Source organism: Schistocerca cancellata, chromosome 4 (assembly GCF_023864275.1).
Source record: "Schistocerca cancellata isolate TAMUIC-IGC-003103 chromosome 4, iqSchCanc2.1, whole genome shotgun sequence".
Lineage (NCBI taxonomy): Eukaryota > Metazoa > Arthropoda > Insecta > Orthoptera > Acrididae > Schistocerca > Schistocerca cancellata.
The window spans coordinates 580,877,104-580,903,233 of NC_064629.1; the positions used below are offsets into that span (position 1 = coordinate 580,877,104).

A 26,130-nucleotide genomic window follows, 5' to 3' on the forward strand; every position below is an offset into this window, starting at 1 on the left:
TCATCTATATGCAAGGGACTTAGACAAATTTTGATGTAGAAGTTTTCTTTAGATTCCCTTATTCATTTTTGAAGAGGTAGCAAAGAGCTACGGCAGTCGTTTCTCCCTCATTGCCACAGTGGTGGCTATGACAGATAAATCACAACATAAAAGATGAGATTAGGTGCAGTTTCCTTAAAAAATAAGTTTCTTGAACTCAGAACCATAAATTGATAACCTTAGGACACACCTTAAGTAAAAATCACTTGTATTGTACAGTGAAAATTACACAAAGAATCAAGTAAATTTAACAGGGTAATTCAACATTGTTGTCAAGATTTTGTTTTACTACCACCAGGAAGAATACCAGTCAATGTATTCGTTCAATGGGCTAGAAAGTGACTACAGCTTACAATTCAAAGATGAGACTGCCAAGGGCCAGAATATCCAAAGTATGTCAGTGAGTCTTATTCACATTTCTGTAACTAGTTTTAGCGATTAGAGCATTGTTACTAGCAATACTCTTATGTATCAACTGCAAACTAAACATCATAAATCAGTAAGTCACAATAATCAGCGTTTTTCAGTCTTAAGTATACTGAAAACTAAAAAGCTGACTCACCAGAGGCAATTTACATTTTTGGAGCTTTTCCAGTAGTTGTACTGTGAATGTTAGAAGTAGGCAACACATCTTTCTTTATAGTTATAGATGTAGAAAATATTTTTCTTCACTGCCATTGGCATTATCCTCAAAAGAGATGCACACAGATGAACAGAGAACAACACAGTATTGATTGTAAAAGTGAGTATCCACAGGCAGGCTTCATAAGATACGAATAACATTAAGTTCCAAATCAAGAAAGGCTGCTGTGCAGAGAATGTAAACAATTACTGAAAAAATTCAGTTCCAGCTTGCGTTAACACAAAAGGAGTAGCAGTTGTTATCAGAACTTCAAACAAGGAACACAGAACAATGACAGTAATGTGCAGAATAAGTCATCCTTAAGCAAAACTGCCATCCAATCTATTAATACTGAAAGAATGTCAAGTATACTGTACTCGCTATGGTTGCAAGACACCCACTGTTGATGCATTGTCAGTAAAAGCAAAAAGGGCCTATGTTGAAGATGTTATCAATGTGTTGTACACTTAAAACAGCGAGAACCCAAAATAACAACAGGTTCCCCAAGCTGATTGTCGTGGTGAGATTCTATGCAGCACCTGTGCAGTGTGTTGTTAATTTAGGTTCAGAAATTTTCATATGAACAATGCGTCTAGGCTACCACAATGTTCATATGAGGATTATTGGATTATAATGCCATGACAGAGATGGGCAGACGGCTGTAGAATTTGTAGACTCTAACAAATTTGGTACACTTACCGCTTGGTACATGAGAATCATCCCTGTGCAGTTAGAGCCTCCTAGCTCCCATAGGAGCAGAGATATGGGCGATAAAGCATTTTTCAACCCTTGACATGTAGGCTGCCCTGTGTGACAGGCATGTTGTGCTGGTAGTATAAGCATGTCTTGCAGGGGTATATGTGCAGATGGGCAAAGAGTGGAGGGAGGAGGTGGATAATGAGAGAGATGGGAGGAAGAGGTGGACAGAAAAAGGGGGAGGAGGTGCTAGACAGAGAGAGAGGGAGGAGGACAGTATGGACAGCTAGAGAGCAGGGAGGATGAGATGGACAGAGAAAGTGAGGAGAAGGAGATGAACATAGAAAGAGTGGGAGGAGGAAATGCACAGAGATAGATGGGAGAGGGAGAGTGGGCCTGCGAGACTAATGTGGTGGAGATGTGAAGGGGTTAGACCTCGTAGCTCCTGTAGGAACAAAGATACCAGTAAAAAGGCCACTGACATGTAGGCTGCCATGCCCCACAGACATGATGTGCGGGTAGTATCAGTATGTATGCCTATGCAAGCAACTGGGCATGGCTGACAGAAGGGGGAGGAGAGGAAGGACAGAGAGAAAGGAAGGACGAGTTTGAAAGGATGGGGGAGGGGGGGGGGGTCTGAGATGGGTGGAGGAGGAGGTGTATATAGAGAGTGGGTTGGAGGACATGAAAAGATACATGGGGGAGCATGCAGACAGAGACAGAGAGAGAATGGAGGGGGAAATGGGTAGACAGACAGGGGTGGAGGAGATGTACAGACACATGTTACAAATATTAAATGTACCATGGATACATATACTGTGGCAAAAATGCACCCCAATAGTTGATACAGTGTAATGAGATCTACTCATAATTGGAAACGCTTCATACAGCTTTCAACTGGGAAATGCTCTTGACTGCAAAATCAATATAATATCTGTGTCATAGCACCACCAACACTAAGGCATTTCCATAGAGATGTTCACAGATTAGTCTCACCTGATGTTGTGATGTGACAACAATTGGATAATGTCCAGGGTAATAACAAATAGATAATTGTCACTTATTTCTTCCAACATAGCATTCCAAACCAAATGTCTTTCATTCCTCACAGCTGTGCATATTGTACACAATACTGTATGCCCAGGTATAATCATCATCATACACAAATCCTTAACAATTACAGTTTGGAATAAATGTACATACCACATCTCGTAAACAAAGAGCAGGGGAGAGGAAGAGTTGGACATAGAGAGGGGCAAAGGAGTGGATGGTGCAGTAAATTTGTTGAACATCTCTATGTGTGCATGTGTGTCCAGCATCTCCTCCAGAACCACTGTATTGATTTCAGCCACATTTGGTACACATACTACTGCTATCTGGAATCAGCACTGTGATGGATTAGAGCAGTGACACAGGTGAAAAGAATTATTAATTGGGGGAGGGGAGGAGGAGGTGATCAGAGGTAGGGGGTGGGAGGAGGGAGAGGAGGAGGAGGAGACCAGAGAGGAGGAGGACAGGAGGAGGAAGTAGACAGGTACAAGATAAGGAGGGGGAAGTGGTCAGTGAAAGGGAGGAAGTGATGGTCAGAGAAAGTGGGAAGGAGTAGATGGACATAGGCAGAGGGTAGGAGTAGATGTACAGAGACAGGGAGATGGATAGAGGGAGGTGAAAGTGGGAAATGTTTGCAGTATGTGTGTAACGAGTATGTAGGCAAAGCCACTGCCAAGAGGCTAGTGTAGATGTAAATCTGTGTTCAATGTCATAGTTCGAGACAATGACAGTGGCTTTTGGGATGGGGCGAGGGAGTTGGTTGAATGATGGTATGCTAGACTGTAACACTTTGTTTATTGCCACCACAATGGAATGAAAGTCTGCTGTGAAAGAAATTATGTCGTTGGAAGAAAAATGGAAGCAAAGGGCATTTTTTGCTGTGATTACTTGGAGTATAATAGGTCTGTGTAGTGTGGGGTGCAGGGGTGTTGATGCCATTCAACCATTGTTGAGGAATTCTTTCACAGGCAGAAATTAAGTCTGGGCTACGATCTTATGTAGTGGCAGTCTGACATTATGAATCAGCAGTGTATGAACAGTCTCTGCAAATTATAGAACTGTCTGCCCATCCTTGCCATTGCATTACAACTCGAGACTTTTCATATGAATATTGTGGTAGCCTAGAGGCATTGTCCATATTAAAATGTCAGGGGTTAAAATAACAACACTCTGTGCAAATGCTGCATAGAATCTCAGCAGGACACTCAGTTTGGTGAACCTGTTGTCATTTTTGGTTCTCCCTTTATTAAGCATACTGCATGTTAAAAACGTCTTTGAGATATATTAGATTAGATTCAGTTTTTGTTCCATAGCCCCAAAAAATGAGATGATTCTCGTGGGTGTGGAACATGTCAGAAAGTGTAACATGAGAACATAAAACCTTTGAATATAATACTTACTACCCTGATCATTTGTCAGGAGATTGTCGAAATAAGTGAATACAATGCGGTAATAACTTTATCATACACAAAATACCTAATCTTGACTTGTGACCAAGTGCTGTCAAATCTGAAATCTAATAGACATTTTTACTTAAGATGGCTTAACAGTCTCTGTTAAGATATTCATCTATAGAGTAGGAGGAATTGCCTATCAAAAAGTCTTTCAAACTCTGTTTAAACCGTGCTTTAGCTGAAAACAAGTTTTTAATGGTTGCTGGCAATTTATTGAAAATGCGTGTCCTTGAATATTGGACCCCTTTTTGGACAAATGTAAGTGATTTTAGGTCTTTATGTAGATTGTTCTTATTGCTAGTATTGATACTATGTATTGAGCTATTGGTTGCAAATAGAGATATCGTATTTGCAATAAATTTCATTCAGGAATAAATATACTGGGAAGCTTTGGTTAGAATACAAAGTTCCTTGAACAGGTTCCTACATGATGCTCTTGAATTTGCATGCTAAATACTTTTGCTTGGTTTGATGAGTTACCCCAGAATATGATCCCGTATGACATAACAATGAAAGTAAGGAAAGTATCCAAGTTTTTTTATATATATTTATATCTCCTATATCTGACATCACTCTCACTGCAAATACAGACTTGTTTATGAAATTAAGCAATTCTGTGGTGTACCCTTCCCAACTGAATTTAATATCCAGTTGTAATCCCAGAAATTTAACACCATCAACCTCTTCGATCTGCGTGTCTTCATATGTTATATGATGCTGGAAGGAAATCTCTTACAGGTTGTGAACTGCATATAGTGGGTCTTCTCAAAGTTTAATGACAGTGAATTAGCTTTAAACCATTTATTAATGTCAGTGAAAATTTGATTAGCAGCTATTTCTAAATCTGTTCTTGACTTGCTACTTATTGCAATGTTTGTATCATCTGCAAACAAAACAAACTTATCATCTGGCAGTGTAACAGCGGAGAGGTAATTAATGTACACAAGAAGGAGCAATGGAAGATGGAAACTTAAGGGACACCACATTTAATTAATTCCCAATCAGATGAAGACTGACTGCTTACTGCACAGGTATTTCGCAATGACACCCTTTGTTTCCTGTTACATAGATAAGACTCAAACCATTTCGCAGCATTGCTGGTGACACCATAATATTCTAATTTACTTAAGAGAATGCTGTGGTTCACACAGGCAAAGGCTTTTGACAGGTCACAGAAGATGCGAATAGCCTCTAATTTATTAGCTACTGAATTATGTACATTCTCACTGTAAGTGTAAATAGCTTTCTCTATATCAGAACCCTTAAGAAATCCAAACTGGGGCAATAAGTGTGGTAAGTTGTATTTCATTTGTACTAGTATGGTACACCTTTTAATAGTGTCTTCCGTTAGTTTATTGAACACGACAGAGAGTATCAGAGTGAAATTAATCATCAACAGTATATTGTCTCACATTTTCTAAAACAGTCTGACAATGTGGAGGCAATATGCCAATTCCACACCTTTAGAAGCCTGCTAGTTTTGAGTTAAAAGATGTCATCAACACAAGCATGAACTGCAATTTGGTCCTGCAAGGAATTTTCTTGATGGTTGTTTGAACAAGGTAACTATTTGAGGGTATAACATAAGAGGAATAAGTGCATGAGGGGTGAGACTTCCCAAACTAACTCCTGGATAGTTTTATTTTTGAAATCAGCAGAGTCCACTTTCATGTAGTAGCAACATGTGATGCAGTTTCATTGATTATTTTTCTTACACTATGACCGAAGTGTGTCACAGTTGTCAGCAACAAATACCAGCTGTGATGTAACTCAATGATAGGGAGATGTTCGTAGTGCACAGCACCTTTTTTGAGGCACCAGATAGAAAATATGTGTTGACACTGCCCTCTGATTCAGTATATGTCTCTCTCTCTCTCTCTCTCTCTCTCTCTCTCTTTCTTCTTCTTCTTCTTCTTCTTCTTCTTTTTGTCAGGCGTTAAGTTCTTCTTTAGAAGTTATCATAAAGGCATCACAACTCATCACCAGTAACAAAACTGCATAGGAATGCTCAATGACCTAACTGATAATGTTGTTGTTGTTGTTGTGGTCTTCAGTCCTGAGACTGGTTTGATGCAGCTCTCCATGCTACTCTATCCTGTGCAAGCTTCTTCATCTCCCAGTACCTACTGCAACCTACATCCTTCTGAATCTGCTTAGTGTATTCATCTCTTGGTCTCCCCCTACGATTTTTACCCTCCACGCTGCCCTCCAATACTAAATTGGTGATCCCTTGATGCCTCAGAACATGTCCTACCAACCGATCCCTTCTTCTGGTCAAGTTGTGCCACAAACTTCTCTTCTCCCCAATCCTATTCAATACTTCCTCATTAGTTATGTGATCTACCCATCTAATCTTCAGCATTCTTCTGTAGCACCACATTTCGAAAGCTTCTATTCTCTTCTTGTCCAAACTATTTACCGTCCATGTTTCACTTCCATACATGGCTACACACCATACAAATACTTTCAGAAATGACTTCCTGACACTTAAATCTATACTCGATGTTAACAAATTTCTCTTCTTCAGAAACGCTTTCCTTGCCATTGCTAGTCTACATTTTATATCCTCTCTACTTCGACCATCATCAGTTATTTTGCTCCCCAAATAACAAAACTCCTTTACTACTTTAAGTGTCTCATTTCCTAATCTAATACCCTCAACATCACCCGACTTAATTTGACTACATTCCATTATCCTCGTTTTGCTTTTGTTGATGTTCATCTTATATCCTCCCTTCAAGACACCATCCATTCTGTTCAACTGCTCTTCCAAGTCCTTTGCTGTCTCTGACAGAATTACAATGTCATCGGCGAACCTCAACGTTTTTATTTCTTCTCCCTGGATTTTAATACCTACTCCGAATTTTTCTTTTGTTTCCCTTACTGCTTGCTCAATATACAGATTGAATAACATCGGGGAGAGGCTACAACCCTGTCTTACTCCCTTCCCAACCACTGCTTCCCTTTCATACCCCTCGACTCTTATAACTGCCATCTGGTTTCTGTACAAATTGTAAATAGCCTTTCGCTCCCTGTATTTTACCCCTGCCACCTTTAGAATTTGAAAGAGAGTAATCCAGTCAACATTGTCAAAAGCTTTCTCTAAGTCTACAAATGCTAGAACCGTAGGTTTGCCTTTCCTTAATCTTTCTTCTAAGATAAGTCATAAGGTCAGCATTGCTTCACGTGTTCCAGTATTTCTACGGAATCCAAACTGATCTTCCCCGAGATCGGTTTCTACTAGTTTTTCCATTCGTCTGTAAAGAATTCGTGTTAGTATTTTGCAGCTGTGGCTTATTAAACTGATAGTTCGGTAATTTTCACATCTGTCAACACCTGCTTTCTTTGGGATTGGAATTATTACATTCTTCTTGAAGTCTGAAGGTATTTCGCCTGTTTCATACATCTTGCTCACCAGATGGTAGAGTTTTGTCAGGACTGGCTCTCCCAAGGCCGTCAGTAGTTCCAATGGAATGTTGTCTACTCCGGGGGCCTTGTTTCGATTCAGGTCTTTCAGTGCTCTGTCAAACTCTTCACGCAGTATCGTATCTCCCATTTCATCTTCATCTACATCCTCTTCCATTTCCATAATATTGTCCTCAAGTGCATCGCCCTTGTATAGACCCTCTATATACTCCTTCCACCTTTCTGCTTTCCCTTCTTTGCTTAGAACTGGGTTTCCGTCTGAGCTCTTGATGTTCATAGAAGTGGTTCTCTTATCTCCAAAGGTCTCTTTAATTTTCCTGTAGGCAGTATCTATCTTACCCCTAGTGAGATAAGCCTCTACATCCCTACATTTGTCCTCTAGCCATCCCTGCTTAGCCATTTTGCACTTCCTGTCGATCTCATTTTTGAGACGTTTGTATTCCTTTTTGGCTGCTTCATTTACTGCATTTTTATATTTTCTCCTTTCATCAATTCAATTCAATATTTCTTCTGTTACCCAAGGATTTCTACTAGCCCTCGTCTTTTTACCTACTTGATCCTCTGCTGCCTTCACTACTTCATCCCTCAAAGCTACCCATGCTTCTTCTACTGTATTTCTTTCCCCCATTCCTGTCAATTGTTCCCTTATGCTCTTCCTGAAACTCTGTACAACCTCTGGTTCTTTCAGTTTATCCAGGTCCCATCTCCTTAAATTCCCACCTTTTTGCAGTTTCTTCAGTTTTAATCTACAGGTCATAACCAATAGATTGTGGTCAGAGTCCACATCTGCCCCTGGAAATGTCTTACAATTTAAAACCTGGTTCCTAAATCTCTGTCTTACCATTATATAATCTATCTGATACCTTTTAGTATCTCCAGGGTTCTTCCATGTATACAACCTTCTATCATGATTCTTAAACCAAGTGTTAGCTATGATTAAGTTGTGCTCTGTGCAAAATTCTACCAGGCGGCTTCCTCTTTCATTTCTTAGCCCCAATCCATATTCACCTACTACGTTTCCTTCTCTCCCTTTTCCTACACTCGAATTCCAGTCACCCATGACTATTAAATTTTCGTCTCCCTTCACTATCTGAATAATTTCTTTTATTTCATCATACATTTCTTCAATTTCTTCGTCATCTGCAGAGCTAGTTGGCATATAAACTTGTACTACTGTAGTAGGCGTGGGCTTCGTATCTATCTTGGCCACAATAATGCGTTCACTATGCTGTTTATAGTAGCTTACCCGCATTCCTATTTTCCTATTCATTATTAAACCTACTCCTGCATTACCCCTATTTGACTTTGTGTTTATAACCCTGTAGTCACCTGACCAGAAGTCTTTTTCCTCCTGCCACCGAACTTCACTAATTCCCACTATATCTAACTTTAACCTATCCATTTCCCTTTTTAAATTTTCTAACCTACCTGCCCGATTAAGGAATCTGACATTCCACGCTCCGATCCGTAGAACGCCAATTTTCTTTCTCCTGATAACGACATCCTCTTGAGTAGTCCCCGCCCGGAGATCCGAATGGGGGACTATTTTACCTCCGGAATATTTTACCCAAGAGGACGCCATCATCATTTAATCATACAGTAAAGCTGCATGCCCTCGGGAAAAATTACGGCCGTAGTTTCCCCTTGCTTTCAGCCGTTTGCAGTACCAGCACAGCAAGGCCGTTTTGGTTATTGTTACAAGGCCAGATCAGTCAATCATCCAGACTGTTGCCCTTGCAACTACTGAAAAGGCTGCTGCCCCTCTTCAGGAACCACACGTTTGTCTGGCCTCTCAACAGATACCCCTCTGTTGTGGTTGTACCTACGGTACGGCTATCTGTATCGCTGAGGCACGCAAGCCTCCCCACCAACGGCAAGGTCCATGGTTCATGATGATGATCAGGCAAAAATACAGTAATACTCATCTCTTCATTCCCCGCCCCATTTTACTTTGAATTAGAGAATGCGATACTCCTACACCTAACTTCTGAACCTTGCCTATTGAATGTAAATTTCACATTATGGTTCAATGATCACAGTTTATCACGTGTATGTCAGTTACTGAGACTTCCTGAATGTGGAAAATCATTCATGCTGGAACTATCTTTCTGGAAACAAGAAAATTCCTTTTCCAATGTGTTTTCCCAAAATCTCTCATGCCACCGGCAATACTGTGGTTTCGAGCTGCCTTCACTGCTTTCACCCTTCTGTTAAAGCCAAACCTTACAACATGACACAAATGTTACACCTATTTCCACTTGAGTCTCTATTTTACAACACTTAAACAATGTTTAAAAGTTTGAAGTATGCAAAATCCAATATAAAACTGTAAGATAAATACCAGAACTTCAAACAAGGAAGTGACAGTTGATAAATGCGCCACATTTGCTTAGTCAGAGAGCTCTTTCGTGGACTCATTTCTGGAAGTTTTTACTATTATTGGTGGGTTAGAAAGTGAAGTGAATTATCTTTGAAGTTCCATCAGACAAATTACTTAAGCACACAACCAAAATGTGGTTTAAAAAATATTGAAATTGAGGACTTGAACTCACAACATTGTGTGACATTTACCACCAGACAATGACCTGATACAGTGCTGTAGCAGCTTGAGAAGAAGGAAATACTTTGTCCAAACACTTCCTCACCTTACGATATTGCCAGATAGTTCATATGGCTGAACTTCAAATTCTGAGGGGAGACAAGTTTTATTGCCCACCTTGAGTGAATGAATCATACTCTGTGGCAGCAAACCAGTAGCCAGGTTATATGTCTGAGATGGTACATATGTGGTTCTCCAACAAAGTAAGACTTGGTCACATATCATTTAGAAAAGGCTAGTTTCATTTGCAACACAGCAAATTTCAATGTCTTTGTGGACCATGTTGCTGACTGAAAAAAAAAAAAAAAAAAATTATATAAAACAAAGATGATGAGACTTACCAAACAAAAGTGCTGGCAGGTCGATAGACACACAAACATACACACAAAATTCTAGCTTTCGCAACCAACGGCTGCTTCGTCAGGAAAGATGGAAGGAGAGGGAAAGATGAAAGGATGTGGGTTTTAAGGGAGAGGGTAAGGAGTCATTCCAATCCCGGGAAGGGAAAGACTTGCCTTGGGGGAAAAAAGGACGGGTATACACTCGCGCACACACACACACATATCCATCCACACATATACAGACACAAGCAGACATATTAAAAGGCAAAGAGTTTGGGCAGAGATGTCAGTCGAGGCGGAAGTGCAGAGGCAAAGATGTTGTTGAATGACAGGTGAGGTATGAGTGGCGGAAACTTGAAATTAGCGGAGATTGAGGCCTGGTGGATAACGCCACTCATTCCTCACCTGCCATTCAACATCATCTTTGCCTCTGCACTTCCTCCTCGACTGACATCTCTACCCAAACTCTTTGCCTTTTAATATGTCTGCTTGTGTCTGTATATGTGTGGATGGATATGTGTGTGTGTGCGAGTGTATACCCGTCCTTTTTTCCCCCTAAGGTAAGTCTTTCCACTCCCGGGATTGGAATGACTCCTTATCCTCTCCCTTAAAACCCACCTCCTTTCGTCTTTCCCTCTCCTTCCGTCTTTCCTGACGAAGCAGCCGTTGGTTGCGAAAGCTAGAATTTTGTGTGTATGTTTCTGTTTGTTTGTGTGTCTATCGACCTGCCAGCGCTTTTGTTTGGTAAGTCTCATCATCTTTGTTTTTAGATATATTTTTCCTACGTGGAATGTTTCCACATATATATATATATATATATATATATATATATATATATATATATATATATATATATATATATGTGTGTGTGTGTGTGTGTGTGTGTGTGTGTGTGTGTGTGTGTGTGTTTTACATGCTTACGTAGCACAACATAGTCCTACAGCAATCAGTAGTAGAGAAGTATCAGTCAATGATGTGATTACCTGTGTCTGTGCTGGAATGTTTTGAGATGAATGTACCTGAAATGATTTAAGGTTTTTCTGTGTTATGCTAAAATCTGTACTGAACATTTCAGTTGTTTGACCAATTCTAACTCATTTTCTCTCACATTCTTATACACATATATAGTTAATCTATAATTTTCAGCTGAATCACTGTACAAGCTATCCCATTTAAATAAATACATATTTTTAAAAAGGTTGCCAAAATACAAAAAAATTAGAAAAGAGAACCATTTATTGTGCCATAGTTGTGGTGCATTATTTACATAGAAGCAGTGAATATATATAAATTGTTGATGACATTTAATGTGTCAATTTTGGTAAACATTTTTGGAATATAGTGATCAATAGATTATTATATTTTGACTTAAGTTCAGTCTTGATCACACCATTTATGTTTCAATGACATAGGTAACCGGTTTCGGCTATTTTTACATAACCATCATCAGACCTGTGGATTAATTTTAGGAAATACTAGAAACCAATCTTTAAATAAAATGAAAGTGTCTAATGACATCAAAATTTAACAAGATAAAATAAAATTAATTATACCCATGGCTCCCTTAGGATGGTAGGCGGAGCTCTCCTCAGCTGCTACAAAGTCAACTGATGGTTATGAGTGCTGAGCACGAGCTTAAATATGCAGAGGCTCCGCCTACTTCCTCTGCATAACCATCAGTTGACTTTGTAGCAGCTGAGGAGGGCTCCGCCTACCATCCTAAGGGAGCCATGGGTATAATTAATTTTATTTTATCTTGTTAAATTTTGACGTCATTAGACAGTTTCATTTTATTTAAAGATTGGTTTCTAGTATTTCCTAAAATTAATCCACAGGTCTGATGATGGTTATGTAAAAATAGCCTAAACCGGTTACCTAGGTCATTGAAACATAAATGGCGTGATCAAGACTGAACTTTAATCAAAATATAAATGTGTCAATGTTCAAAGCAAAATAAAAACTTTAAAATGTAAAATATAACCAGGGCTATCTTTATATTTTATCATTATTCAAACACCTTTGTGGCAGGTGATGATGTGATAACAACAAATGTTAAATTCACTATAAATCAAACTCCTCACAGTTATGTGCAAAACTGTTTGTGTAGATTGGGTTTCAGTATTAATTTAAAGAACTGTATCTTATGTTCCCATTTACTGCCAGACAAGAGGAAGTAGCAGGATGAAGCAACTGACCACTGTAATGTGCAGTGAAGATATTTTGTGATTCAGTACCATATCATACCAAGTAAGTAGCAGGAAGGTTAGTCTTCTGTTTAACCCAGCTTTTTGGTTGTTTAATTTTGTGACTGTACTTGGGTCATCTGTCTGCAAATGTTACAAGCTGCAGACTAGACAGACATTTATCTGGAGTGAGCATTTTGGTATTTTGTAAACTGGTTGGTTTTATATTATACTTTGGTTTATGTTCAAGCTGTTTGTCCTCAGTAACTATTTTTCAATTATGTACTGTTTTTTAGCTTGTACCAAAAGCACCACGTAGTTCAGGTGCTTGACTTCTGCCTCCATACACAATACTTGGTTTAACTGTAGGGAACTTGCGTTGTACTAACTGCATCCCAGACAACACCGAATTGATGAGGTGTTAGTTGTTTCAAAGTTATGGGAGATTAAAGGTCTGTCAGTGCATGGATGTGTTTTGTCCTGGTTTTTCTGAAGACAAAACTATTTTTCTCCTTTAAATTCCTTTTACAAGACTTTAATACTGTTGAAAATGAGAGTGTCTTCATTTTGTGAATATTCTTTCATCTCTCTGAAAAAAAATTCATTTATTTTCTCTCTAATATTTCTATCAGCTGCACTATGAATGTCTTAAAACACCAAAATAGCGTGCTTAATATTCCACTGGGACAGCTTCAGAGTACTGGACAACAGTGATTTATTACATATTGATGTGTACATTTTGTTGAGTGTTTCTGGAAGAATTTTTTATAATTTCTTGTATCATAAAAGAGACAGATTACAGGAACTTTTCAAAGGAAGAACAGTAGAAAATGAAGTGATACGTAAAAAGACAACATTGTCTTATTTTTATTTATTAGGGAAACTCAGTAATTAAAGAGAAAAATTTATGTAAAAATGAAACAATTTATAGAAAGAGTTTCTACTTTCATGACTTTAGGCAGGTATCACTGGGATGAGCAGAGAACAGTAGATGTATAAAAATTGTTTTGTTTATAACCTCAATATTGCATTTCATGATGGCATGTCTGCTTGAAGTTTTCACATTAGTTGAACAACATTCAGTGATTCATTTTCTGCTTTCTAAAGGTGAAAAACTGGCTAAAATCTTTTCTTGAATGAATTTACAGTATGGTGAAAGTTATATGAACAATAGAAATTTTTGTAAGTGGGTAGAACAATCAAAATGGTTGAACCTCAGTGACTAATGAGCAATGTCCTGGCCAGCCAGCTGAAGTGTCAACTCTTTCGCATAAAACTTAAATTAAGAAGAAGACTGATGTATTACAGCTGGACATAGAGCAAAAAAGATTGCAGTAAGTGTTGGCACAGTTCATAACGCAATCAATGGCAAGGTCAAGTACACCGATCATGCAGAACATTATGACCATTGATTTACTATTGATGTAAACCCATCCAAGTGAAAGAAGCATCACCTGGCAAGGAATGACTACTAGTCAGACACGCACAGCGCACGTAGTTTCAGTGAGCATGCTGTCCATATGTAGAAGGCGTGCAATCTATCTGAGTTCGACAGAGTGCAGATTGTGATGGCACAGAGGCTCAGCATTAGCATTTGAAAACTGTGCAACTTGTCAGATGTTTGAGGAGTGCTGTGGTGAGCGTCTTCAACACATGGCGAAACCAAGATGAAACCATATCCAGATGTTGTGTGGTTGGGGAGCCACCCCTCATTACAGATGTCGGACATCGTAGGCTGGGAAGACTGATAAAAGAGGACATGTGGCGAACTGTTGTGGAACTAACATCAGACCTTAATGCTGGGCAGCCGACAACTCGTACATGTGCCAATGGTAACACCATTACATCTGCAACGACGGCTGAAATGGGCACATGACCGTTGCATAGTCTGATGAATCCTGATACCTTCTTCATCATGCTAATAGGAAGGTGCAAATCTATCGTCTTCCAGGGGAATGGCACCATGACACCTGTACTCTGGGGTGGAGACAAGATGGTGGTGGTTCCTTTATTCTCTGGGGAACATTCACATGAACATCCGTGGGTCCAGTGGAGCTTGCATAAGACACCATGAAGGCCAAGGAGTATTGTACACTGATTGCAGGCCATATACACCCTTCTGTGATGATCATGTTTCCTGACAGCAGTGACATTTTTCAGCAAGATAATGTGCCATGTCACAAGGCCAGGAGTGTGAGGGAGTGGTTTCAGGGACAGGGTGGTGAGTTCTAGTTGACGTGCTCTACCTCCAACTCACCTGATCTGAACCCAATCGAACACACCCAAGATGTGATTGAACGTGGCATCAGAGGTCTTCACTGCCCTCCCTGGAATTTTCATGAATCAGGTGGTGTGTGTGTGTGTGTGTGTGTGTGTGTGTGTGTGTGTGTGTGTGTGTGTGTTGCGCGCATGCACAGATGTGATGCCAACTCCCTCCAGCGACCTACCAATGCCTCGTTGCTTCCATGCTATGATGCGTCACTGCTGTTATCCATGCCAGAGCTGGACAAACTGGGTACTAGGTGGGTGGTCATAATGTTCCGGCTAATTAGTGTACAGAAAAAGAAATGCAAGGTAGATCGTGAAAGAGTTAATGCGACAGCTCAAGAAACAAGACTCATAGTATGTGCTAATTTGAAAGAAAGCTATGAAAGGGAAGATGACCCCTTTTCTAAACAAATTTTAACCTGTGATGAAACTTGGGTTCACCATTTTGAACCAGAGTCCAAAAGAGAAAGCATGAAATAAAAGCACACCAGCTCACCTATCTGAATGAAATTCAGAAGGGAAGCATCAACAGGAAAAATCATGTTGACCATCTTTTGGGAATCCCAAAGTGTCATCTTTTGTGATTATTTGGAAGATTAGTGTACAATAAATAGTATGAACTAATCAGACATGGTGATCAACAAAGTAAAGCCAGCCATAAGAGAGAAATGTCATGGACCTCAAAGAAATAGCATGATATAGTTATGTGACAATGGTCGCCCTCACACCGCCCAGCTGACCCAGGAAACCATTCAAAAAGTAGGCTGGGAGATATTATCTTGTCCTCCATACAGTTCAGATTCATCTCACTCAGATTTTCTGTCTTTCTTTCTTTCTTTCTTTTCTTTTTTTTTCCCACTCAAGGAGACATTATGTGGAAAAATGTTCTGCAACAACAAGGTGGTCAAAGAATTTGTGAGAAAGTGGCTCAAACAACAAAGCAAAGACTTCCTTGCATCATGGTTAAAAAACTAGTTCATTGTTGGGACAAGTATATTAATATTGATGGGGATTATTTCGAAGTGTAAATGACTCATTTTGTAAAAATACACTGGTTTTTCCTAAATAAATTTGTCTCTTTAATCCTTTAACTTCTCTGGATGTGTTAACGCGTGCGCCTTTGTACCTGTCCCTGTGTGCTCTGAATGTGTTTACATGTGCCACCAGTCCTTGTACCTGGTACTCTGAACATGTTTATGCATGGACATGTTCAGAGTACCAGGTAGAAGGACTGGTGGCACGCGTAAACACATTCAGAGCACACAGGGACAGGTATAGAGGCACGCGTTAACACGTCCAGAGCAGTTAAAGGGTTAATTACTGAATGTCCCTCATACTTACTCATTTACTTATTGCAGGAGGAGAACAGCCTGCTTCAGGGCTTCTCCAACTGCACTTTCAGGTGCATGGTTAAGCTGTTTGCAACTATATTTTTTCTCTTTGACTGTGATGCAAAATGAGGATGGCAGAAAGGAGGGGGCTGAATGTCTAAATTTAGGAGAATTTGGGGGACTGCTCGGACATCCACCATACAGCTAAGGAAAACCTTGGTAGAACTGCTGGTGTTGACATCATATTTTGATGGAAAAGTAAGGTCTTTCTTCAGCAGCTCATTTGATAACTCTTGTATTAACCTCAGCACCATCACAACAGCAAGCTCTGCAGCTCTACCTTGCATATTTATCACACCAGCAACATTTTCTTGTCAGTGTACTTGCGCTGACTGTTGTGGCTCCAATTTCAGATGCCTCCCACTACTGTCACCAGCAGGATTTTTCGAGCTCTTATATGGAGAGGAGCTGTTGCCAACTCACCTCTGCCTTTTGCATGGTTATCAGTGTTTACACTGTACTGACACATTTTTGGTGGTGATTAGACATTTGGAATTGTACACTCCAACTTAGATTTTAAATCTTTGCCGATCACATCACATGGTATATAGCAACATGTTATCTGAGAGGCTGACCGAGGTCTGACGTCATTTGAATCAATTTAGCTCCACAGTCTCTCTCTCTCTCTCTCTCTCTCTCTCTCTCTCTCTCTCTCTCTCTGCTACAATCACAGTGGCTCTCACTTCAGTGGATTCTGCCGATGACTGACATCAACCGAAGACAGCTGATGTTTTCAAATCAGTATTCCAGTAGGTGTATCATGACAATGTAGCTGATTTTGTCACCCAGACATACAGATGTCAGAGAACAATCAATGAAATTCAGATCAGTTTGTTTTGTCCAGTGGAATCGGCTAACATTCCTGTGCATGAAACATGAACCATGAGAACCTGATAAGTTTAGTCAAAGAAAAAAATAAAGAAATAGTATGTGGCATGCCGAGGATGAAAAATATCATCATCGGGTTATAGGTCGGAATCTAGAGACTGAAATCACAGCTTTATTGGAAACCATGTGTAGAAAAAATCTTTATTGGACATTTTAGGCACAAATTACAACCTCAAAAAATATTCGTTCAAGTGAGAAGGGTGGCATCCCTGGGTTCTGAAATCTCTTTCAGTTCATGACAGAATATTTTCAGATTGTGAAATTCAGGCCAAAGTATCATTTTTTGGACTCTGCAAAGACAAAACATTAACTATATACTGTAATAAAACAAAACTGGCAACATTGTACATTTTATTCAATGAGCAGTCTCAGGTAGCACATGATGAGGGTAATGAGGCATGTTGTCGAAATATCATGCAAGAATGATGGTGATATATCCAGCACATTACCTGACATCACCTCAAGATCTCGGCAGCTCGATGAAAAAGTCTGCTGAATGCTGTGATGAATTCTTTGGTCTTCATGTTTTCTTTAAAGCCAGTGAGCACGGGGATTTGGATGATTTTTTTGGTTAGAATTTGCCCCTTTCATAATTCAGTTTTCTTTTTAAATGAATCTCCACCAAATCAGAAATAAGTTGTTTCTCACTTTGTGATGTCTTACTGTGGGTAGACTGCAGTCAAATCTACTTACAGTGAGAGGTCTGCAATCCATTTTGGATGTTCCAATGTTTGTTCCTGGTTTCCTTTTGCCCTTCGGAAACTCAACAATAGCAGGCCTTAAATCAGAAATGCATTCGAAGTATGTCCTCTGTCTTAACTGATATTCTTTGCATCAGTGCATACTGTCTACATAGTCTTTGTCCAATTCCATAAAAAACTGTTGGAACTGCCAATGTAATAATGCGTGTGACTTCAGAAAATTTGCTATTCATACCAGCATTTTTGTTACGTGCTCCATGGCTGCTAATTTAACACAAAGCGCTTTTTTATGCACAGAAAAATGTATCCTGTGGGAATTGTCTGTCAATTCTTCTAATTTTTGCTGTTTTATCATCAGCTAGATTCTTAAATTCTTTCTGTATGGTGTTGTAATGCCATTCCATAGCAAATTTGAAGTATCCTTTGATTATGTGACTGTGTAATTCTCATCCTTCTGGTCTGTGATTCCCACTCATTTCTTAAAAGTTGGACAACAGATTACTAGACTGCCTCTTTTTTTTTTTGTGCAAACTACCACTGGATTTGTGGACTTCCCATATATTATCAATAAATAGTGAAGGATGTACGGTGTAGACACCACGAAAGTAAATGAAAGAAGAAACAATGTCAGGTCACACTGCTAAATGAAATTTTGCACTGCACCGAGTAGTTCTGAGAAGGACTGAACAAAGCCAAGACGTGCCAAGACGGACCAGGCCTCGAGCCACACACGTTCAACACATGGTGCACATGTGAAGTTTTGCACGCCGTGACCAACCCTGATATAGAGAGTCATTTTTCCTCACTCCATTTGCAAGTGATATGAGGGAGGGAATGACTAGCAGTGGTAGAAGGTTCCATCTAGCATGCACTGTATGGTGGCTTGTGGAGTGTGGATGTGAATATAGGTGTAGGTGTACATGTAGAGTAAAGGGTGTTGAATGAGGTATTGAGTCATACACAGTTAGTGCACAAGGTGACCCTTCCCATCTCTTGCTACCACAGCTACTTACAATTTACTGATGTCAATCCTGTTTTTTCTGCTTCCCAAGACTGGACATGGTGACACCCTTTATACTAGTGTGCCCAAGATGAACCTTGTAGCTCCAGTTTATACTACTAAAATAGCATGTTTTGACAGTTTTCACTTTTAACAGAGTTACTTACAGATCTTTATCAGAGGAAGGTGCCAGCTGTACTTGCATCCACATAATGCACCGTATTGAAATTCGACAGATCCTTCCACTTTCCATTACAGATAAATGTGTATTTAACTACTCATTCCTCAGATTTGTTTGTATACATGCTTCATTTACAGAAATTGTGTGTGTGGGCGTGGGCGTGCGCGTGTGTGTGTTTTCTTATTATGGCACAGAAGGAGTATAGTGACATAGCAAGAGCACACTGTGGTTAAGCTGCTGAACTTGCATTCAGCATTCAGTCAGTCAGGCAGTAGTAGCCGACCGCGACAGACACAGCAACAGATAAGTAAACCGCTTTTGTGACATTTATGAGTTCCTAACTAGGAGTGAATTTTATTATATCATTTGTGTGCTTTAATAGTTTAGTTTCTTGAGTTTCTGTGTGTAAATTTAAAATCTAATAGCCACAGTTCTCGCGTTTTCATTTGCATCAGAAACTAAACCGATTTTGTGATATATTACAAGTCCCTTATCAGGGGCAAATTATTTATTTTCACCTGAGTGCTTTGGTAGTTAGGTTCTTGAATATCTGCATATTACTAGGCACAGTTCGTGCGTTTTTGTCAGGGTCTACATTAGAGTTGTGCAGCACGTGCCGATAGTCCGTTTATCTGCATAGTTTAGTTTTCCACGGCCTTTGGTATGGACAGGGACTGTGATTGTTGTGTGTGGATGCGAGCCGAGTTGGTGACACTTCGCTCTCAGCTTCAGGTTGTGATGGTTTCGGTTACACAGCTTGAGGCTGCAGTGGATGGGCACCACTGTTGTGGGCTGGCTGTGGGGATCCAACGGATGTCCAGTGCGTCAGATTCCTCCAATTGGTCCTCACCAGTGGCCAACTCAGTTACTGCTCGCACTGAGGCTGACCCCTCACCTATGGTTGAGTGCGAGGTTGCCCCGGGGCGAAGCAGGCAGCAAAACACTTCCCAGGCGGCTGTACGTAAGTCCTCCCTGGTTTGTCTGACAAACAGGTTCCAGGTGCTGTCTGTGGCTGACACTGTCGCTGAGCCGGATGCTGTCGCCTGTCCTGTTTCAGAGAAAAACACACAGCCTCCATGATCCGGGCAATTGCATTGGTGGGACTATTGGTAGTTGGGAGCTCCAACGTTAGACACAACGTTATGGGGCCTCTTAGGGACTTGGCTGACAAGGAGGGTAAGAAAACCAATGTGCACTCCGTGTGCATACCGGGTGGAGTCATTCCAGATGTGGAAAAGGTCCTTCCAGATGCCATGAAGAGCACAGGGTGCAGCCAACTGCAGGTGGTTGCTCACATTGGTACCAATGATGTGTGTCGCTTTGGGTCAGAAGAGATTCTCTATGGTTTCGAGCACCTAACAGAAGTGGTAAAGGCTGCCAGTCTTGCTTGCAAGATGAAAGCAGATCTGACCATTTGCAACATAGTCGACAAGACCGATTGTGGGCCTCTGGTGCAAAGCCGAGTGGAGGGTCTGAATCAGAGGCTCAGACGGTTCTGCGACCGTGTAGGCTGCAGATTCGTCGACTTGCTCCAGAGGGTGGTTGGGTTTCGGGTTCTGCTGAATAGGCCAGGTGTCCACTATACGCAGGAGGCAGCTACACGGGTAGCAGGAACTGTGTGACATGGACTGGGCAGTTTTTTAGGTTAGAGGGTATCGGGGAAAACACAAGATGGGCTTCAGTCACAAAGGGTGCAGGCTGAATGCAGGAAGAACATAGATACAGGAACCATTGGTATAACAGTTATAAATTGTCATAGCTGTGTTGGGAAAGTACCAGAGCTCCAAGCACTAATAGAAAGCACTGATGCTCAAATTGTTATAGGCACTGAAAGCTGGCTAAAGCCAGATATAAGCTCTGTTGGAATTTTTGCGAAAAACCTACTGGTAATCCGAAAAGATAGGCTAAACACGGTTGGTGGTGGCGTGTTTGTTGCTGTTAGAAGTAGTTTAACTGGTTGCAAAATTGAAGTAGATACTTCCTATGAGTTAGTATGGGCAGAGGTCATTGTTGGCAGCCAGAATAAAATAATAATAGGATCCTTTTACTGACCTCCCAGATCAGATGATACAGTTGCTGAAAGGTTCAAAGAAAACTTGAGTTTCATTTCAAACACGTACCCGACTCATACGATAATAGTTGGTGGTGACTTTAATTTACCCTCGATATGTTGGCGAAAATACATTTTAATTCCGGAGGTACGCATAAAATATCATCTGAAATTGTGCTAAACGCATTCTCTGAAAATTATCTCGAGCAGTTAGTTCATAAGCCCACGCGAATAGTAAACGGTTGTGAAAACACACTTGACCTCTTAGCGACAAATAATCTTGAGTTAATAACCATCCTCAAAATCGATATAGGGATTAGTGAACACAGGGTTGTCGTAGCGAGATTGAATATTGTAATCCCCAAATCCTCGAAAAATAAGCAAAAAATATACCTATTCAAAAAAGCAGATAAAAATTCACTTGACGCCTTCCTGAGAGACAATCTCCACTCATTCCAAATTAATAATATAAGTGTAGACCAGATGTGGCTTGAATTCAAAGAAATAGTATCAGCAGCAATTGAGAGGTTTATACCAAATAAATTAACAAACGATGGAGCTGATCCTCCATGGTACACAAAACGTGTTAGAACACTGTTGCAGAAACAGCGAAACAAACATGCCAAATTCAAACAGACGCAAAATCCCCAAGATTGGCGATCCTTTACAGAAGCTCGAAACTTAGCGTGGAGTTCAATGCGAGATGCCTATAACAGTTTCCACAATGAAACTTTTGTCTCAAAACCTGGCAGAAAATCCAAAGAGATTCTGGTCGTATGTGAAGTATGTTAGCGGCAAGAAACAATCAATGCCTTCTCTGCATGATAACAATGGAGATACTATCGAAGACAATGCTGCCAACGCAGATTTACTAAACACAGCCTTCCGAAATGCCGTCACAAAAGAATATGAAGTAAATATTCCAGAATTCGAATCGAGAACAGCTGCCAACATGAGTAATGTAGAAGTAAATATCCTCAGAGTAGTGAAGCAACTCAAATCACTTAATAAAAGCAAGTCTTCTGGTCCAGACTGTATACCAATTAGGTTCCTTTCGGAGTATGCAGATGCATTAGCTCCATACGTAACAATCATATACAACTGTTCGCTCGACGAAATATCTGTACCCAAAGACTGGAAAGTTGCACAGGTCACACCAATATTCGAGAAAGGTAGTAGGAGTAATCCACTAATTTACAGGCCCATATCGTTAACATCGATATGCAGCAGGATTTTAGAAGATATATTGTGTTCGAACATTATGAATTACCTCGAAAGAAACAGTCTATTGACACACAGTCAACATGGGTTTAGAAAACATCGTTCCTGTGAAACACAACTAGCTCTTTATTCACATGAAGTGCTGAGTGCTATTGACAAGGGATTTCAGATCAATTCCGTATTCCTGGATTTCCGGAAGGCTTTTGACACAGTACCACACAAGCGGCTTGTAGTAAAATTGCGTGTTTATAGAATATCATCTCGGTTATGTGACTGGTTTTGCGATTTCCTGTCAGAGAGGTCACAGTTCGTAGTAATTGACAGAATGTCATCGAGTAAAACAGAAGTGATTTCAGGCGTTCCCCTAGGTAGTATTATAGGCCCTTTGCTGTTCCTTATCTATATAAACAATTTGGGAGACAATCTGAGCAGCCGTCTTTGGTTGTTTGCAGATGACGCTGTCATTTAACGACCAATAAAGTCATCAGAAGATCAAAACAAACTGCAAAACGATTTAGAAAAAATATCTGAATGGTGCAAAAAGTGGCAGTTGACCCTAAATAACGAAAAGTGTGAGGTAATCCACATAAGTACTAAAAGGAACTCGTTAAATTTTGGTTACACAATAAATCAGTCTAATGTAAAAGCCGTAAATTCAACTAAATACCTAGGTATTACAATTACGAACAACTTAAATTGAAAAGAACACATAGAAAATGTTGTGGGGAAGGCTAACCAAAGGCTGTGTTTTATTGGCAGGACACTTAGAAAATGTAACAGACCTGCTAAGGAGACTGCCTACACTACACTTGTCCATCCTTTTTTAGAATACTGCTGTGCGGTGTGGGATCCTTACTAGGTAGGACTGACGGAGTACATCGAAAAAGTTCAAAGAAAGGCAGCATGTTTTGTATTATCGTGAAATATGGGAGAGAGTGTCACAGAAATGATACAGGATTTGGGCTGGAAATAATTAAAAGAAAGGCATTTTTCGATGCGACGGAATCTTCTCACGAAATTCCAATCACCAACTTTCTCCTCCGAGTGCGAAAATATTTTGTTGACACCGACCTACATAGGGTGGAACGATCACCATGATAAAATAACGGAAATCAGAGCTTGTTCGGAAAGATATAGGTGTTCATTCTTTCCACGCACTATAAGAGATTGGAATAATAGAGAATTGTGAAGGTGGTTCGATTAACCCTCTGCCAGGCACTTAAATGTGATTTGCAGAGTATCCATGTAGATGTAGATGTAGAATCATTCAAAACTTCATATGACCATTCAGTTTTAATTACTGTGGCTTTTTTAAATAAATTAATCTGAATTCCCGGTTGGTTCCCCCTGTGAAAAAACACACACACACACAGAGCCAATTTCTTTCCACATCTTTGCCCTATTAGTACCTGTGCTCCATCGCTAGTGAGATTGTATAGTTCTCAAATGTCTGTATGGATTATGTCATAAGTTCTCCACGATGTTTCAGCAAACAATCTCTTGTCATCTGCAGGTGGTTCCTGATGATAGATTCTCAGCTCTTGTATATGTTGACTGTTACTCCTCCATCACTATGCTCCCATCGCAGTTCCTGCATCTGGTGTGATGGTGCTTGTGGCAGTGGTGGAGGTGGTGATGCCTGGCTGCAAACTATGGTCTCCAGTGTCTGTGCTATCATCATCTGATGCAAATGTCACAGTATGGGAACACTTTTGGTTTTCTCAGCTCAGTGTAGAGTTCAGTGCCTGATTTCATTGTAGGCCACTGTCTCTGTTAATTAGACCACCTTGGAGCCTAATTTTAGTGACCTCTCTAATCATGCAGTCCCAGAAAGAGGTGTATTGCCTAAATATCTTTGTTTTGTTGTAATATATAGTATGGCCAGATATGGTAGTCTGCTGTAATTGAGAATGGTGCCTATGTTCACAGCACCTCTCTTCTACTGTCTGCATGGTTTCCCCAATGTATACTTTGCCACATTAGTAGGGGTTTGATAGACCCTGGTTTGTGATGGCCTAGATTATCCTTTACTGAACCTAGTAGTAGTGTTAAGGTGGTATGGTTTGCCAAAATATTGTGGAGAAGTGACATTGTGACGTGGGCAGACACCCAAGAATTCTACAAGTTAAAAATATACCAGGAAAACATCAGATTGTATATCTAGTGACATTGTCATCAGTGGAATAATAAACCTTAATCTTCCTTCCTCTTTTTGAAACTTAGTGTTTAAATTTAAAGGGTTTGGACAGTGAGGGGTTGGGGTGGGGGGGGGGGGGGGGCAGTTCATAGTGGGAATGTAGGTACTATGTAATATCTCAATATTTTGCATCTGTAATCGTAAGATTGTTAGTTAGTGATTCTGTTTTCATTGTGTACAGGCCCAGATGTGGTTGGTGCACCAAATGGTTATGCTGTGTGGGTGAAACTACATGAAATGCCATTTGGAAAGTACTGGTTCCAGATAAAGAATATCAAAATCTCCCAGAGTTGTGAAGTTGTTATTAGCTTGAAACGTGTCAGGTAAGATTGTTATTTGAACTTCTCTCATTAATTTAAGAAATACTGAATTTTACATTTATATTTTAATGTTAATATAATTTACCATAGTTTAATATAAAGTATTTGACAACCACTTTCTGAATGACCCTGTAAGATAATGAAAAAAGTCGTGTTTTTAATCTTTAAGGTTCATGCGATGTCTAAAAATGTCAGCTTAACTTGTAACAACTAACTTAGTAACTGTGGCTGTGCATCTTTTGATTTCAACATCCAGATAGGTAGGGAAATTGCTCCTTTCATTTTATACTACTACCAATGCAGTAGAAAAATTAATGGCATTTTTTGGCAGGATTCTAATTTTATTTGCTTCTTTGGATGTAAATCCTTTATTGGATGCTTTTGACTACAAAATTCATCTCATCTAACATGATTTCTGTGTCAAGGTGTTTGGCAGTCACAGTCCTCATGATTGCTTTGTTATTATGAAAACATGGCTGCTTCTGATCTCTAATACTTCGACCTTCTATTTTTATTTCTATGACCAACTGCAGTAGCCATTACTTAGAAGTTCAAATGATGTGGCCCAAGTAAACAATATTTCTTCTTTATTATGAGTAAAAATGTATGATTTTTATTTATGTCATAATAGCTTCTCCACATGTTACTTGTTTTGTCTGTGGGATATAAAAACATCAACAGTAGATCCACATTTTAAATACAAGTGGAAAGTTTCACTTCCTAGCCTTCTATAGCAAATAATAGTACCAACCAGATGCAGGATACATAGCCACAATCCTACAACAGCTGATCCTCTCTCTTCCCAGATGGCATTTTAGAGACTACTCGGTGTATAGTGACATATATATTGGGTATACCCTCCACTCTCCCTTCTAAGCGATTCTCACACCAAGCAAATAACAGTTGACTTGCTCAGCTGGGCTTTTGACACACTTCTGTATACACACTCTTCACAGACCTATACCTTTCTGCAGATGGGAGATACACCAATTTGTTGTTGTTGTTGTTGTTGTTGTTGTTGTTGTTTGTGGAGAGGGGGGGAGAGAGACATTAACTGAGTATGTTTTATTCTTGAGCTTCTAGCTTGGCAGAGACATTTCATCATTTTTAGCTTGAGGAAGTGCAGGAGGTAAGATACTGATGGTTTTTGTTATTTCTGAACTACTCACTAAACGCCAAAATGGAGATTTAGTAATTTTTCTACTGTAGCTGATGGTGTGCATTATTTTGAACTTGAGTTTCTATTTTTCTCAGTTTTTTTCAGTATGGGTAACTATTATATCATCCTTGTTGGACTACGGTTTGGGAACTGTGACTGTTTGTGACATAAAAGATAAATTGAAACAGTTTTCTTTTATGGGGAATTGTACTCATTCAGTTAAATTGTGCAGAGGTGCTGATGAGCATGAAAACAAGCAGACTCTTTTCCAATTCCTCAACTTCCCCCTCCTCCCTCCTCCCATTCCTCTTCACCACCTCCTCTTATTCATATTCTATCCTAAT

At 39.9% G+C, this 26,130-nt stretch overlaps 1 protein-coding gene across 1 annotated transcript in view; it reads left to right on the plus strand.

The window, feature by feature from the left end:
• LOC126184793 (uncharacterized) overlaps window positions 1-26,130 on the plus strand; it is a 75,117-nt gene that overhangs the window by 24,390 nt on the left and 24,597 nt on the right. The window contains exon 3 of the mRNA XM_049927372.1: window positions 24,489-24,630. Coding sequence (XP_049783329.1) covers window positions 24,489-24,630 — 142 coding nt within the window. The remainder of the gene's footprint in view (window positions 1-24,488; window positions 24,631-26,130) is intronic.